Source organism: Osmerus eperlanus, chromosome 1 (genome assembly GCF_963692335.1).
Source record: "Osmerus eperlanus chromosome 1, fOsmEpe2.1, whole genome shotgun sequence".
NCBI classification, from domain to species: domain Eukaryota; kingdom Metazoa; phylum Chordata; class Actinopteri; order Osmeriformes; family Osmeridae; genus Osmerus; species Osmerus eperlanus.
Genome location: NC_085018.1, coordinates 25,002,526 through 25,019,063, shown reverse-complemented (window position 1 = coordinate 25,019,063; position 16,538 = coordinate 25,002,526). Strand labels below are relative to the sequence as shown.

At 50.4% G+C, this 16,538-nt stretch overlaps 1 protein-coding gene across 1 annotated transcript; it reads left to right on the top strand.

Annotated features, from left to right (window-relative positions):
• Positions 1 to 7,557: 7,557 nt before the first annotated feature.
• igsf8 (immunoglobulin superfamily, member 8) lies at positions 7,558 to 16,304 on the top strand. Its single transcript, XM_062472635.1, has 7 exons — positions 7,558 to 7,723; positions 7,955 to 8,112; positions 9,717 to 10,097; positions 11,508 to 11,972; positions 12,805 to 13,200; positions 13,547 to 13,972; positions 14,440 to 16,304. Exons 2-7 carry the CDS (start codon positions 8,034 to 8,036, stop codon positions 14,565 to 14,567), a joined length of 1,875 nt encoding a protein of 624 aa, XP_062328619.1. The 5' UTR covers positions 7,558 to 7,723; positions 7,955 to 8,033; the 3' UTR covers positions 14,568 to 16,304.
• Positions 16,305 to 16,538: the final 234 nt, after the last annotated feature.

The window sequence follows — 16,538 nt, the reverse complement described above, 5'->3', positions numbered from 1 at the left end:
GTGGGGGGGGAGAGGGAGGGCAGAGTAACGTGTCTCTGAACAGGCAGCTGTCAGTCTAACATGTTTAGATTTGGATAAACACTAATTAACAAATTAAGGCCTTAACGAGCAGAGCAATGAATAGCTTCTGTAGAACAGTAACATTCAGGAGTGTGTGTGTGTTGGTGGGGCTAGAGGTAATGGACTAATGATAATGTGGTAGTGCTGCAGTCATTGTGCCAGAGTGTGAGTGTGTGTGTGTGTCAGGGGGGCTCGAAGCGAGCGCCTGCAGCTTCAGGAGAACCACTAATGGATGCCACATTCGTCATGACGCCATGCCACACGCCAGTCACACGATCAGACACACACACGCAGGCATGCACACACACACACACTCACAAACACACACACACACACACACACACATCTTCAGGATATGGAAGTACATGTGTAGCCAGAGATAGTTCTGTTGATAGTTCTGTTAGCACCACTCAAACATTTAGAATCCTCCAGACTGTTTAGTACTGTGGAGTTTATTTCCAGAGAGGTGAGGTCTCCTCTGTCATCTAAACATGTACGGGTGACTGAAGTACGGGTTAGAGTCTAGAGTAACTAGAGGTCTGAGTCACCCCAGGATGGTTCCTCTTCTTGCATCCTCCTCCTGTTCGTCCTCCTCCTCCTCTTACTCCACCACCTTCTCCTCCTCCACCTCCTCTTCCTCATCCTCCACTTCCTCCTCCTCTTCCTCCACCTCCTCCTCCACTTCCTCCTCCTCCACTTCCTCCTCCTCCTCTACTTCCTTCTCCACCACAATTTCTTTTTTTTATTCTTTCATCCTCCACCTCGTCCTCCTCCACTTCCTCCACCTCCTCCTCCACTTCCTCCTCCTCTTCTCCACCTCCTCCTCCACTTCCTCCTCCTCCACTTCCTCCTCCTCTTCCTCCACCTCTCCTCCACTTCCTCCTCCTCCACTTCCTCCTCCTCCTCTACTTCCTTCTCCACCACAATTTCTTTTTTTTATTCTTTCATCCACTATTTATTTATTTATTTCCTTGTCCTGCAGGCTCTAAACTTCCCTCCATTCCTTCCCTCTCTGTCCCTCTCTCTGTCCCTCTCTCTCTCCCCCCCCTCTCTCTCCCTCTCTCTCTCCCTCTCTCCCTCTCTCTCCCCTCTCTCCCTCTCTCTCACTCTCCTCACTGTCTCCCTCACTCTTTCTGTGTAGCTGAAGTGTGTGTGTAGTCTGTCCCCTGCCCACCCGCTTCCCTCCCCTACTTCCTCCTTCTACCCCACCACGTCTCCCTCCCTCCCACCCTCCCCCCCCCCACCCTCTCTCTCTCAGTTGGGCTCATGTGGGACTGATTGAGCTGGGGGATTCAGCCCTCATCAAAGCCTCAGTGTGGTTGAAGCAGGCAAGCCACTGGGACTCCAATCTCGCCCTGCTTAATGAGCCCCCCCTCCTCCCCCTCGCTCTCCCCCCATCCTCCCCCCCCCCCCCCCCCCCCAGCCCGGCATCCCTCCAGCACGCTCAGAAAACACGGCCAGGCCTGTCTCCCCCCCCCTCCCCCCTCCGCCCGCCACAGTCCTTCACCAGGATCTGTTCCAAACCCAGCCTGGCGTCTGTCTCTGTGCTACCCCCTCTTACCTCCCCCCTCCTCCCCCTCAAGCCAGCCTCCCCCCTCCTCACCCCCAAACCCAACCCTGCCCCCCACAACCCAGTCCCTCCCCCACCCCCCACAACCACCATCACCACATAGATGATACATATACTTCCTCACTTTGCACACACAGACACACACACACACACAATGGTTTACAAACACAATACATGCACATAGAAGAAAACTTTCCTGTCATTTGTTTATTATTGTTCACTAGTGCAGTGCCCATTGGTGGCCCATTGCTTACTACAGCTCAACATGGTTGCTAAGGTGAATATTAATTTATATTTGTTTCTATCAAACTGCTCATCCAAACAATTTTGCACTGTCCTCGGGTCCTGAACAATACGGCCGTCATTTCAACTTCACAAAGTGTCAGGTTCTCCAGATAATCGCACCACACACACACACAGACACACTCTGGGTACTAACTATCACAGAATTGTACATATCTATGTGTGTTTCATGCTGGAGGGAGAGTGGGGTATAGAGATCAAGACTGAAGCAGAGGGGGGGGGGGAGGGATGTAGAGATCAAGACTGAAGGGCAGTCAGGGAGCCTAGTGTCCACGTGTGTCTAATTCACCCCAGACTAGCACACTTCCTCTCGTAGCTCTTTTCCTTTCCTTTCCACCTCCTCTCCTCTGCTCTTCTCCTCATCTCTTCTCTTCTCCGGGAGGAGAGAGAGTTCTGGTTTGGTCTCTGTGTTGGACGAGAGCCTCTGGAGGGCTCACTGATCGAAGTGAGCAGCGAGGGAACACAGATCTCAGCCTGTCTGGCTGGTCTGACGCTGACAGCAGGATGTGTTGACTTCTGCCCCTGAGGTTTACATCCTTTCCTCCTCCATTAGGATCTGAGTCAACTAGAGGAGGGTAGGGGGGAGGAGGGGAGAAGAGAGGAGAAGAGAGGAGGGGAGGGGAGGGGAGAAGATAGGAGAAGAGAGGAGGGGAGGGGAGGGGAGGAGAGAGGAGGGGAAGGGAGGAGAGGAGGGGAAGGGAGGGGAGGAGAGAGGAGAAGAGAGGAGGAAGGAGAGGATAGATGGGGAGGAGAGGAGGGGAGTGGAGCTGGGGAGGAGAGGAGAAGTGGACTGAGAAGCCAACAACACCCCCAGCCTCAGCCCCAGCCTCAGCCCCCAGCCTCAGTCCCAGCCCCCAGCTTCAACCCCCAGCCTCAGTCCCCAGCCCCAGCCCCCAGCCTCAGCCCCCAGCCTCAGTCCCAGTCCCCAGCCTCAGCCCCAAGCCTCAGTCCCAGCCTCCAGCCTCAGCCCCAGCATGGAGGAGGGCCAGTTGGAGCAGATTAGAGACCTCTGAGGGTGTTTAGTCTCCAGGTCTAGACAGACTGAGTGGGTCAGAACCAGGCCCCACAACACCAAACTAGCCTGCTAGCCTGCCCTTTCATTTAGATGTAGACAGTAGAATATGGAATGTAGAGTGTGTAACATAGAAGGCAGTGTGTACAATATAGAATGTAGAGTTTAGAGTGTTGAATCCTAGAACTGAGAATATAGAATGGAGAAGCCTAGAATGCAGAGGGTTTTTTTCTTACCCAGAAGAGATGTAGTGACCAGGCTTGATAGCTAGGAATATGTGTTAATTACATTAAAGGCCTTATAGATAGATAAACCAGGGGAAGGAGGGATGAGAGGGAAAGAGAGAAAAAGAAGATAGACAGAGAAGCCTGGTTTGTACAAACCTCGGCACATCGAAAACGACATAATGTGTGACAGGAGCTTCATCTTTCAGTGGGTACTGGCGCCATCTAGTGGTCGCTATGTGGACGAGTCCTGCTGTAAATAACACACACAAACACACACACCCAATACATACCTACACACAAATACACACATACCCCAACCAGAGATGGCAAAAGTACACACATCCTTCACTTAAGTAGAAGTACAGACACTCATGTTTAAAAAGACTTGAAGTGCTGAAGACTTGAAGTGCTGACTACACTTTTTCACTTTGAAGTAAAGAAGTATGGGCTCTGACATATACTGGAGTAAAAAGTAGCCATTACTACTACCTGTTGGACCTCACATCATATTAATAAATATGCACACACAGTGAAAGTACAGGAGAGGGGAGGAGAGCCTAAAACAGAGTAAAGCAGAGCAGAGTACAATATCGTATAGTAAAGTCCTCTTTAACCCTTGTGTTATCTTCGGGTCATTCTGACCTATCAGTCATTGTGACCCACCGTCGTATTGCGACAACTTTACCGCATACAAAAACAAAGTGAAGAATTTTCTTTTAACCGTTGGGCTGTCTCAGACCCCCCACATTGCGAAGGTTAAAAGAAAATTATTTTTATTTGTTTTTGTATTGGGTAAAATTGGGTAAACATTTACATTTAGTCATTTAGCAGACGCTCTTATCCAGAGCGACTTACAGTAAGTACAGGGACATTCCCCCGAGGCAAGTAGGGTGAAGTGCCTTGCCCAAGGACACAACGTCAGTTGGCATGACCGGGAATCGAACTGGCAACCTTCGGATTACTAGCCCGATTCCCTCACCGCTCAGCCAACAGACTCCCCATAAACTCAACGATGGTTCGTTATGAACCTTTGGGTCATGTGACCCGAAGGCAGCACAAGGGTTAAATGCTCATGAATGATGCAAACTTTTTTTGTATTGTAAATGTCGTTTTTTCACATACACAGTGAAAGGAAAGAGGAGGAGTGGAGGAGGAGAGGAGAGAAGAGAGAGGAGGATTGGAGGAGGAGAGAGGAGGAGTGGAGGAGGAGAGAGGAGTGGAGGAGTGGAGGAGGAGAGGAGAGAGGAGAGAGGAGGAGTGGAGGAGGAGAGGAGAGAGGAGGAGTGGGGAGGAGAGGAGAGAGGAGTCGAGGAGAGAGGAGTGGAGGAGGAGAGGAGAGAGGAGGAGTGGAGGAGGAGAAGAGAGAGGAGGAAAGGAGAGAGGAGTGGAGGAGGAGAGAGGAGTGGAGTGGAGGAGGAAAGAGGAGTGGAGGAGGAGAGAGGAGGAGTGTAGGAGGAGAGAGGAGGAGTGGAGGAGGAGAGGAGGAGTGGGGAGGAGAGGAGAGAGGAGGAGTGGAGGAGGAGAGGAGAGAGGAGTGGAGGAGGAGAGGAGAGAGGAGGAGGAGAGAGGAGGAGAGGGGAGGAGAGGAGAGAGGAGGAGTGGAGGAGGAGAGGAGAAAGGAGGAGTTGAGGAGGAGAGGAGAGAGGAGTGGAGGAGGAGAGGAGAGAGGAGAGAACAAAGAAGCCTAAAATAGAGTACACCAGAGTCCTCATCAAGTACTCATCAATGATGCGAAAAAACTTTTTGTTTTTCACATGTGAAGTGAAAGGAGAGGAGGAGAGAAGAAGGAGAGGAGGAGGAGAGAGAAGACTAGAGCAGAGTACAGTACTGTAATGGTTAAAACTTTGCTAATCTGTTTGACCACTTCTTGGAGTCCCGGTGATTGTATCTTGACGCGTGATATGAATAAAGTCCAGGAGACGTGGATTTAGTGAACTTGATTCCATTTATTTCGCAAGCTTCATCAAAAGTAAAGTAAAGTATTGTCTTGTTTCATTATAAGCAGTTCACTGCTCCGCACATTTCCCGGTTACGCTGGGAACGATCACGGTCAATGATGGTATGCGCAGGCCGGAACCCTCTCCTCTCCTTGGCCTGTCACACCTTTATCCTGATGCCAGTAAATGTCTGACCTTTAAAATGCTTTAAAGGTCGAAGTAAGAAGTTGTCATAAAAATATGTAGCCCTGTGGGATTTTGGGGTATTTCCACAATCATTGTATCTGAAGTAGATACCAAAATTCAATTTGAAATGTAAAATTTGAAAATTAAAATGCATTTCCAGAAATGCATTTTCATTTTAAGAACGTGGCTGCAAAATCCTGACCACAATTCAAATTAAAATGCAATTTGAATTGTGGTCACGATTTTACAGCAACGTTCTTAAAATGAAAATGCTTTTCTGGAAATGCATTTGAATTTGAATTGTGGTCACGATTTTGCAGCCACGTTCTTAAAATGAAAATGCATTTCTGGAAATGCATTTGAATTTGAATTGTGGTCACGATTTTGCAGCCACGTTCTTAAAATGAAAATGCATTTCTGGAAATGCATTTTAATTTTAAAATTTTACATTTCAAATTGAATTTTGGTATCTATTTGCTGGGGCATGTTTTGAAAATTAAATCTCAAATGTCTATTTCTTTTTCATTTTAATTAAGTGAAAGATTGAGCACTCTTGAAGAAGAAAATTAAAATGCAAATAGGATGATTGATTACTAATTTCATTTATGAGTCAAATAATGCAGCCACATTCTTAAAATGCAAATGCATTTCTGGAAATGCATTTGCATTTGAATTTTGGTAACGATTTGCTTCCATACGCGGGGACAATTTGCACGGGAGTTTTTTGTTAAAACCGTTAGAAAACCAGATAGCGCCGTGAGTTATCTGGATGCTCACGGTTCCTCTGGCCACTTTGGAGGAAGAACGTAGACACCAACGCTCGCTACTCATCGAACAACTGCCATTCCTCGTTGTCCTGCGGTCGGAGGGAGGTATCACTGATAGACAGACACACACAACACTACACACGGTACCATTATTTTGTTTGGCTCAATAGAGTGAAGTGACCATTGGTTTTCGGTCTCACCGCCCCCGAGCATCGTATCAGGCCTGCAACGGGTTTTAGTTGAGGATCGTTCTGTATGTGCCGGCCTGTGTGTGTGAATGTGACTTGTGCATTTTGCATACGAAGTAACGTATGGTCAATGTGTTTGTTGTTGCTAAAAGTACACTAAACGTGAATGTACTGGAAACTTGCAAGTGTGTATTTCATTTACTGTTAATGTGTATGTTCTTGTTGGGAAAATAGTAATAAGTAAAAGTTAAAAAGGAATCTATAAAGCTTAATACTAGGGCATTAATTAATTAAAAAGAGATCTCTCACTACAAGAAGAATTCGGGGAGCGCACTCCAAACAAGTAGAGGACATGCTAGGGGGCGCTACAAATAAATAGTGAAGTAAAGTACTGATACCAGAACATTTTATTTAAGTGCAGTGACAAAGTATTTGTACATACTTACTTCCCACCTCTGACCCCAACACACTCACACAATGTCTCCAAATATATAAACGGGTAGTTTGAGCAGAGTTCGATTCTTATCTTTGCTCTCAACGTTTTCTTATCTTCACTGTCACACAGCTAACGCACTCTCAATGATGATATTGTACGCACAACTCACTGCTCCGCCCACAGCAAACAGGACAGGACTAGCTAAACAACATTATCTTTCCGTGACTGTTGAACTACACCACAGAGCAATATAGTCTGTTGTTCAAGGTTGCAAAGCACTAACAAATCTGGTGCTCTTTCACGGACTGTGAACGAATAACTTTGAATGTATTTGTATGAAGCAATCTCCCGTTTTAAATTAAGTGTCTTCAACAAAATAGTTTTCGAAAGTATTTTCTTTCCCCCCAAAAAAGATTCACCCACTAAAGTAATGGCTAAACTAGTGCCAACTCAGTCATCACAGCGTTGCATAGAGTTAAACGTCAAGCTGGGCAGTCTCGTCTGACTCAAAAGATGCAAAGATTAAACAAATAGTGGCGAGCTCGCTTCCCTGCGCCTAAACCAAGAATGTGGGGCACCATACACAAGTTAACCAGGTCCGTTAAAACTCTGGGTCATTCATCTAACTTTTTCTCACGCTTAAACAAAGGCGTTTTCTTATGGAGATCCTGAATCCGCCGATCTGTCACAGAATGTTAAACGCGAGAGCCACGCTCTCTGGTTGTCTGCCCTACATTCTGTTAGCATAGCCAGCTTTGCAGTGCATTCAAGCCTTATTGGTTCAAAACACAACGCATAGTTTCTTGACCAATGGCGGATCATGTGTGTCTTTTTCGCATCCAGACTCCTCCTTCGTGTGTACCGACTACCTACCCCCTCCGCACCCGTGATGCCAACGTCTGAATCCCCGAACCCGCTGGACAGCGTGTCTGCCAAGTGACGTGCACGGAGAGAATAAGAAATAAAGATATGTATTTTCGTTAAAGCAAAACGTTGGATTGGATCGATTAATCGGAAAGGGTCTCATGCACAAAAATGTAAGCAAGAAAATTGTATTGGGGATGTGATGAGCATGAACAAATACAATACAACGTCAGTGTGTGCATCGCTAGCTGCCGTAGCCTGCTATGTTGTTGTCATACAAACAGTCTCAGCGCAATACCGGCTAATTAGTGATCGTTAACATTTTAGCTATTTTGCCATTCGATACGTAGGCTATAGGCTAATACCAAGTGCACACATGATAAAGCCATGTGGATGTTTTTCAGATCATAGCTTGCCACCGTTGAATGATGTACAGCGACGGAACGGCAGCAACAGACAGATACATCTGAAGCGATAATCCATATGGTCACCGGAATGACGACGATGATGAGGGTAGAGATGAAGGTTTCGTGGCTGGCCGCGGCTGTCTGTCTGCTGTGTGGTAAGCGTCCTGGTTACCTCGTCGGGCAGTACAGAGACGCCTAATCCCATCTGGCGCCCCGGCTCACTTCATGTATCTGGCTCGGAGGAATCGTCCCTCAGTTCTGCTCTGCGGCACATGGGTCTAATATAACTTGTGTTGAGAAGCGTTTTTACATCGTTTTACAATTTTAACTTTTACATGGAGCCAGCATAAATCTCGTAGTCTTGTCTAAAGTTAAGGTTAACTTTATTATTCCACAAGGGGAAATTCATCAGAATCGGTTTTTATTGACATGTACGTTTTCAAAGCCACGGAATTTACTGTGGCAGGTGCATATAATAAACATCGACGGATCTTAATTTAAAAAGCAGTTGAATGTATATGGGGTCATACACATCAATCTGCCCGGCTTGGCTCCGAATGGAAAATGTAATTGACTCCATAGATAACCTGTTGGCTTTGTTAATGACATTGTAGGCCGCTACGCTGACCGTATCGTCTCACCCTGTTGCATGGGCCGTAGGCTAGTTATCAGTCTAGGCACCATGTTAATTACGGCCTGATCCGCTTAAGCCTCATAACCGCTCCTGTGTCTTCAACAATAGAAGGGCTTATTTTTACTTATCGTACAGGGAGTGTCAAAAGTACATTTCAGGTATTTCTGGTTGTTGGGAACCGATGGAGATGTGTTGTAAGACCTCGACCTCACACACGGGCGACACGTTCGGTCCCGTCGGTTGTGTAACCGGTCTTGTTCATACCGGTCAGCATCCTTATTTTAAGGAACTTGACGTTAAGGAAGTTTTGTGCTTCTGTTCCGTGATATTAAAAAGTATTTTTCAGTCCTAATCTTGGAAAGAGAAGTATCACTTTCCACCTCCGGAGGCTGAATATGCTTATCAATGTTGAAATATCTATTGTCTCTCTGGCCTTCAAATAACTAAACCATGAATTACTATGAGGAAGTGGTCAGCTTATTCATGATATACCCACACTTAAAAACCTTGCTCTGAACACACTGTGTGTGTGTTTTGGGTATGTGTGTGTGTTGGGTATGTGTGTTGGGTATGTGTGTGTGTTTTGGGTATGTGTGTGTGTTTTGGGTATGTGTGTGTGTTTTGGGTATGTGTGTGTGTGTTGGGTATGTGTGTGTGTGTTGGGTATGTGTGTGTGTTTTGGGTATGTGTGTGTGTGTTGGGTATGTGTGTGTGTTTTGGGTATGTGTGTGTGTGTTGGGTATGTGTGTGTGTTGGGTATGTGTGTGTGCCAGGCAGCAGATCCATGATGGAGCAGGATATGGATCCTGTGTAGAGCAGGCTCAGAATCGATCTGTATGTCCAGAACATGAGAGACTGACATGACATGTTCCCATGCCCCCCCCCTCTCTCTCTCTCTCTCTCTCTCTGTATCTCTCTCTCTGTATCTCTCTATTTCTATGTCTCTTCCTCTCTGTCTCTCTCCCACTGTCTCTCTCTCTTTCCCTCTGTCTCTCTCTCTTTCCCTCTGTCTCTCTCTATCCCCCTCCTCCCTTCTCTCTTTCTCTCTCCCCTTTTCTCTCCCCCCCCCCTCTACCCATCACTTTCATTCTACACCCCCCTCCTCTCCCTCCCCCCCTCCCCCAGTGCTCCAGTCAGCAGTGTGTCGGGAGGTCTCACTGCCCCCCGGCCCCCTGTACCGCGTGGCCGGGTTCCCCCTCTCCCTCCCCTGCTCCGTCTCGGGCTACGAGGGCCCCAGGACCCAGGACTTTGAGTGGTTCCTGTATCGCGAGGATGCGGCCGGGAGGCAGATGGGCGTGGTGTCCACCCGGGACCAGGGCTTCCCCTACGCCCCCTTCCAGGGCCGGGTGAGGGCGGGGGAAGTGAAGGTGGAGAGGGACGCGGGGAACAGGGCCAGGCTGGTGGTGCAGCGCTTGAGGACGGAGGACCAGGGAAGGTACGAGTGTTACACCCCCAGCACCGACGCCAAGTACCTGGGCAACTACAGCGCCTCCGTCACTGTCAAAGGTAGGAGAGTACTTCCTGATTAGTAGCCTGCTACTGTGGGTGTTCTCTCTCTGTCTCTCCATCTCTCTCCATCTCTCTCTCTCTCCTGCTGTGTTGTGTTGGGTCCTCAGACGTAAACCCTGCTGCCAGTCAAACTCTGTCTGCTGCAGCAGCAGTTTATTCCTGCCGTGGTGATGCTGCAAACCCAGTAAATCCTCTTCATCCTGCTCAGAGCTGGACGCTGAGGGCTCTGGGTGTTAAACTGTCCTGCTTTCATTGCTCCCGCCTGGTTCTCACTGCAGGGTATTTTTACAGACTTGGCTGGCCAGGGTGCCATGCTGCTGCACCGTTTTGTTTACCGCATACTGATAGGCTGCTGTTCAGGGGTTTGGAATCTGAAAATGTCAACCCTGCTGGTACATAGGAACTACATTGACATGACATGAGAACGTAGTGTTAGAACTAACCTGTCTGTCTCTCTGACCTGTCTCTCTCTCTGACCTGTCTCTCTCTCTGACCTGTCTCTCTCTCTGACCTGTCTCTCTCTGACCTGTCTCACTCTCTGACCTGTCTGTCTCTCTGACCTGTCTCTCTCTCTGACCTGTCTCTCTCTCTGACCTGTCTCACTCTCTGACCTGTCTCTCTCTCTAACCTGTCTCTCTCTCTGACCTGTCTCTCTCTCTGACCTGTCTCTCTCTCTGACCTGTCTGTCTCTCTGACCTGTCTCACTCTCTGACCTGTCTCTCTCTCTAACCTGTCTCACTCTCTGACCTGTCTCTCTCTCTGACCTGTCTCTCTCTCTGACCTGTCTCACTCTCTGACCTGTCTGTCTCTCTGACCTGTCTCTCTCTCTGACCTGTCTCACTCTCTGACCTGTCTCTCTCTCTGACCTGTCTCTCTCTCTGACCTGTCTCTCTCTCTGACCTGTCTCACTCTCTGACCTGTCTGTCTCTCTGACCTGTCTCTCTCTCTGACCTGTCTCACTCTCTGACCTGTCTCTCTCTCTGACCTGTCTCTCTCTCTGACCTGTCTCACTCTCTGACCTGTCTCACTCTCTGACCTGTCTGTCTCTCTGACCTGTCTCTCTCTCTGACCTGTCTCTCTCTCTGACCTGTCTCACTCTCTGACCTGTCTCTCTCTCTGACCTGTCTGTCTCTCTGACCTGTCTCTCTCTCTGACCTGTCTCTCTCTCTGACCTGTCTCACTCTCTGACCTGTCTGTCTCTCTGACCTGTCTCTCTCTCTGACCTGTCTCACTCTCTGACCTGTCTCTCTCTCTGACCTGTCTCTCTCTCTGACCTGTCTCACTCTCTGACCTGTCTGTCTCTCTGACCTGTCTCTCTCTCTGACCTGTCTCACTCTCTGACCTGTCTGTCTCTCTGACCTGTCTCTCTCTCTGGAACTGACCTGTCTCTCTCTCTGTGTCCTGCAGTAATCCCAGACACTCTCCAGATCAGCTACTCCCGCTCCCTGACTGGCCAGCCCGTCCCGGAGGGGGCGGAGCTACAGCTCACCTGCTCGGCCGGCGTCCAATCGGAGCAGCACACCCACGTGTCCGTCACGTTTGGCGTGCGGGGCGGGCCAGGGGATGCGGAGGGGGCAGGGGGGCCGGGGGCCGGCGTGAGGGAGGTGATAGCTGTGGATAAGGATCTGGTGGTGAGGCCGGGGGAAGCCTTGTCCTACGGGAAGCGCTACGAGGCCGGAGAGATCTCGCTGGAGAAGAGGGGCGTGGATTCCGGCCGCCACGCCTACGTGATGAAGATGAGGGCCGTGGCCCCGGAGGATTCTGGGACGTTCTACTGCGAGGCGGCGCAGTGGATCCTGGACCCTGTGGGACGCTGGGAGAAGATCGCACAGAGGACGCTGGACATAGGGAACCTCACCGTGCTGCCCCTAGGTCAGTCCTGCCCCTAGGTCAGTCCTGCCCCTAGGTCAGTCCTGCCCTTAGGTCAGTGCTGCCCCTAGGTCAGTGCTGCCCCTAGGTCAGTCCTGCCCCTAGGTCAGTGCTGCCCCTAGGTCAGTGCTGCCCCTAGGTCAGTCCTGCCCCTAGGTCAGTGCTGCCCCTAGGTCAGTGCTGCCCCTAGGTCAGTCTCCACGCCCGGGGTCGTGGGGTCATTCCAAAGGTCACAGGGTCAACCTCACAGGGTCAGGTTCTGGTCCCTGATTGTCTGCTCTGGTCAACATTGTTACGGCGACAGTATCCTTTCCTTGGTTGCAAGGTGTCTCTACAGAGTCACTAGGGAACAAGTTTAGTTTATCTCAAGCATGATTCAAGACTCAAGACTCCTATCTGTATCTCAGTCAAGGAACGGTCTGTGGTTACCAGGCTCAGCTACCAGAGCCAGGCACAGTGCTGCTGCAAGAGATGTTGTCATAGTTACAGCGCTGTGGCAGATGTTGGTGCTTGCTGTAGTTCTCATGGAGGAGATGAAGAGTGATTGTGGTCCCTGCTGCTCTGCTTGGAGTGGGTGTTATCTGAGCAGACTTCTCAGAAGAGCGGTCTGGTGACTCTGAGTCTGTCTCTGCTGGATATAAGAGTGTCTGTGTGTGATCGAATAACATAAGTGTTGTTTAACGTGAGAAGTAGATCAACCCGTGTGGTTTTGTCTCTCTACACAAGAAAAGGACATTTAGGCCTTTGGAGCTGAAAGCTGACTAGTTTAATTTATGTTTTGTTCAGTCTCTAATTTTTATTTTTTTTTCTGTGACCCCTCCCCTCTCCTCTCCAGCCAAGTCTCTGGAGGTGACCTCCAGCCCCAGAGGAGAGGTGACCCTCCAGACCGGGTCTCCCCTCACCCTGACCTGCGAGGTGGGGGGGCTGCCAGGAGGGGGTTGTTCAGCCCTGCTGGTGCAGTGGATGAAGCGGGGGTCAGGGGGGTCCGGGGAGGTGGAGGTGGCCCGCAGCGGCCCCGACGGGGTGGTGAGCTGGGGGGAGGAGGGCCGGCGGGGAGGAGGCTCCATGGAGCAGGAGGGCGAGGGGAAGTACGCGCTGCGCCTGTTCTCCGCCCGGCCAGGAGACTCGGGGGTGTACGTGTGCTCCGTTAGCGTGTTCACCGGCGGCCAGGCGGGACGCCCCGCCGTCACACGGAGGTCAGAGGGCGTGACCGTCAACCTCAAGACCAAAGGTACGACCCTGACCTCTACCCTAACACGGGCCTGTTACATCTACATTTAGTCATTTAGCAGACGCTCTTATCCAGAGCGACTTACAGTAAGTACAGGGACATTCCCCCCGAGGCAAGTAAGGTTAACGTGCCTTGCCCAAGGACACAACATAATTTTCCACGGCCGGAATCGAACCGGCAACCTTCTGATTAATAGCCCGATTCCCTAACCACTCAGCCATCTGACATGTTATTCATTTAGCAGACTCTTTTATCGACACACGTGTGCATAGTCCATTTAGAAATATCGGGGATATGTTGAAGATGGGACTAGTAAATCTATTCTGCTGGTGTGTGCGCTCCACAGAGGTGCTGGTGTCGGCGGGGGCGGAGCTAGCCCGCGGGCCGCTGCTGAAGCGAGGCAGCACCGTCACGCTGCTGTGCAACGTCTCCGTGGTAACCACCGGCCCCACTCAGGTGGAGGTGAGCTGGCTGCGAGCGCCGCTCCAGGAGCCCGTGACATCATCAGCCGGGGACGAGGAGGAGGCGGGAACGCTCCTCGCCGCGCTGAGCTACGACGGCCTGGCGCGTTCCTACGGTAACGGCAGCGAGGCGAGCGTGGAGCGCATGGCGGCGGGATGCTACCGGCTGAGGATCCACGCGGTGGAGCCGGAGGACCAGGGCCGGTACCGGTGCCAGGCGGAGGTTTGGGGGCAGGACCCCCACGGAGGCTGGTACAACACCGGGGCCAAGGCCCGCTCCTCCAGCGTCAGGGTGTACCTGTACGCCCGGGGTGAGCACTGTTTCTGGATCTCTCTGTCTCTCACTCTGGATATCTCTCTCTCTGGATCTCTCTTTCTGGATCTCTCTCTCAGGATCTCTCTGTCTGGATTTCTCTTTCTGGATCTCTCTTTCTGGATCTCTCTCTCTGGATTTCTCTTTCTGGATCTCTCTCTCAGGATCTCTGTCTCTCTGGATCTCTCTTTCTGGATCTCTCTTTCTGGATCTCTCTTTCTGGATCTCTCTTTCTGGATCTCTCTCTCTGGATTTCTCTTTCTGGATCTCTCTCTCTCTCTGGATCTCTCTCTCTCTGTCTCTCTGTTTCTGTTTATCTCTCTCTGGCTCTAAGCTTGCAGCCTTACTGAAATCTCAGATATCTACAGGAGCAACATCACTGTGCTCATGTGGAGATCACACAGTTTAACTCTCTCCATTTCCCTCCCCCCTCCTCCCCATCTCCCTTCCCCCTCCCCCCTCCAGCGGCTGACCTCCTCCTCATCCCCCTGGTCATCGGCGTGTCCTCTGCCCTGTTCGTGGGCATACTCATCATCGCCACGGTAACGTGCTGCTTCATGAAACGGTTGGCCAGGCAACGCTCCCCAAAGTAAGAGAAAGTCCCATCTCCCAGCATGCCTCAGCCACCAATCAGGTGCCAGGGTGTGGCGTGAAACAGGAAGTCATGGTAGAAGCTGTGAGGTGTCAGATACTGGATCAGCTGACCTGTGGGGAACTGCTCTGGTTCTGCTGCACCTGGTAACACACCTGTCGACACCTGGACCAACATCTGTCCAAACCTGGACCTACACCTGGACCTACACCTGGACCTACACCTGGAGACTTGGACCAACACCTCCCACACCTGTCCACCCCTGTCCACACCTGTCCACACCTGTCCACACCTGTCCAGGTCACACAAACACAACTCTCAGACATCATGGTACCAAACTGTTTTCTCTCCCCAACCCCAACTATATAAATACAGTACATGTATATACTGTATATGTAGATATATATTCTCCTACCTATGTGAAAGGTGTTTGTATTATCCACTGTTATGGATGTGAGGTTGTCCTCCACATGAGTAGGATCTAGAAGGAGGTGAAGAATGTTTCTTTCCCAATCACCTCCCCGTCACCTCTCACCTGGCAGGTAGTGTTTTTTTTCCTGCAGAGTGTGTTAGCTGGTTGTGTGTGCCGCAGAGCTGTGTCACAATGTCATGTTCTGCAATGATGATTTAAATGCAACACATGTTTACAAACAGCCCTCCTGCACTGCCAATTGCCTCTGCTGCCACGCACACACACACACACACCTCCAAAGTACACCTGAGAGAGGTTGTGTGAGAACAAGGATCTCTCCTTCCTGCAGAAGAGTTTCAGGGAGACAGCTGTATCCTCCCCACACCCCTCACCTCCCCGACCCTCCCCATCTCCCCTGGCCCTCCCCACACCCCTCACCTCCCCACCCCTCCCCACCCCTCCCCATCTCCCCTGGCCCTCCCCACACCCCTCACCTCCCCACCCCTCCCCATATCCTCCAGCTGGTCTCTCCTCCAGCTGGTCTCTCCTCCAGCTGGTCTCTCCTCCAGTTGGTCTCTCCTCCAGCTGGTCTCTCCTCCAGTTGGTCTCTCCTCCAGTTGGTCTCTCCTCCAGCTGGTCTCTCCTCCAGCTGGTCTCTCCTCCAGCTGGTCTCTCCTCCAGTTGGTCTCTCCTCCAGCTGGTCTCTCCTCCAGCTGGTCTCTCCTCCAGCTGGTCTCTCCTCCAGCTGGTCACTCCTCCAGCTGGTCTCTCCTCCAGCTGGTCTCTCCTCCAGCTGGTCTCTCCTCCAGCTCCTCACATCGCTGGTTTTTCTCTCAGTGTGCTCCACGTGACCCTGAGGCAGGGTCTGGCAGCAGTGCAGGCTGGGTAATCCCTGTGGTAATGCCAGCTCACAGCAGCACTGAGCCCCCCTCCCCCCCCCACACTCAGCCTGCCTGGAGCTTGTATTTAATGCTTCCCTGTTCTCCTGTGGAGCATCGAGGCAAACCCAGCTATTTAAATTGTTTGTTGTTTTTCATGTTGTCGTTTTTTTTTCCAATGTCCCACTAACATTTTGTTGCACTGTTGAGATACAGAACTAATGTCTGTCTTCTGTGGTGTTTGGAAGGTGTTCTGGTACTGTTTCTTATATGAATTGTTTACTGATTTGATATGACCACTTCTTTGTCATTTTTTGGGGGGAGGGAATTTGCAACCCTTGACATGCACACACATTTATGGCTCGTTCATGTATTTGTTCTGTTGTTATGGTGCTTTGGCATTGCTGCCGTTCAAAACAAACAATAAACCGCTCCCGATTTACAAAGACGTATGTCCAACTGGTCCGTGTACTTTATGGCGAATCAGAACAAGCTAAATATACAAATCAATCCATTGTCCTTTGATATTATCAGCTTTAGTTTAGATAAAAGACAAAGTCCAGACCTAGCGGTTAATTGCTAAACTAGTTTCAAAATAGCTTAAACATGATAGGTTTGCGGTTCCTGTCAGATCATCCCTGTATGGTTTTTCCGGTGCGGACTTAAGGTGGAAACCATAGAC

Coding starts and splice junctions, on each gene's coding strand:
- igsf8 (XM_062472635.1), top strand. CDS start 8,034: ATGGTCACCGGAATGACGACGATGATGAGGGTAGAGATGAAGGTTTCG. Junction 10,098..11,507: donor CGCCTCCGTCACTGTCAAAG/GTAGGAGAGTAC, acceptor TGTGTCCTGCAG/TAATCCCAGACACTCTCCAG. Junction 13,201..13,546: donor CGTCAACCTCAAGACCAAAG/GTACGACCCTGA, acceptor TGCGCTCCACAG/AGGTGCTGGTGTCGGCGGGG.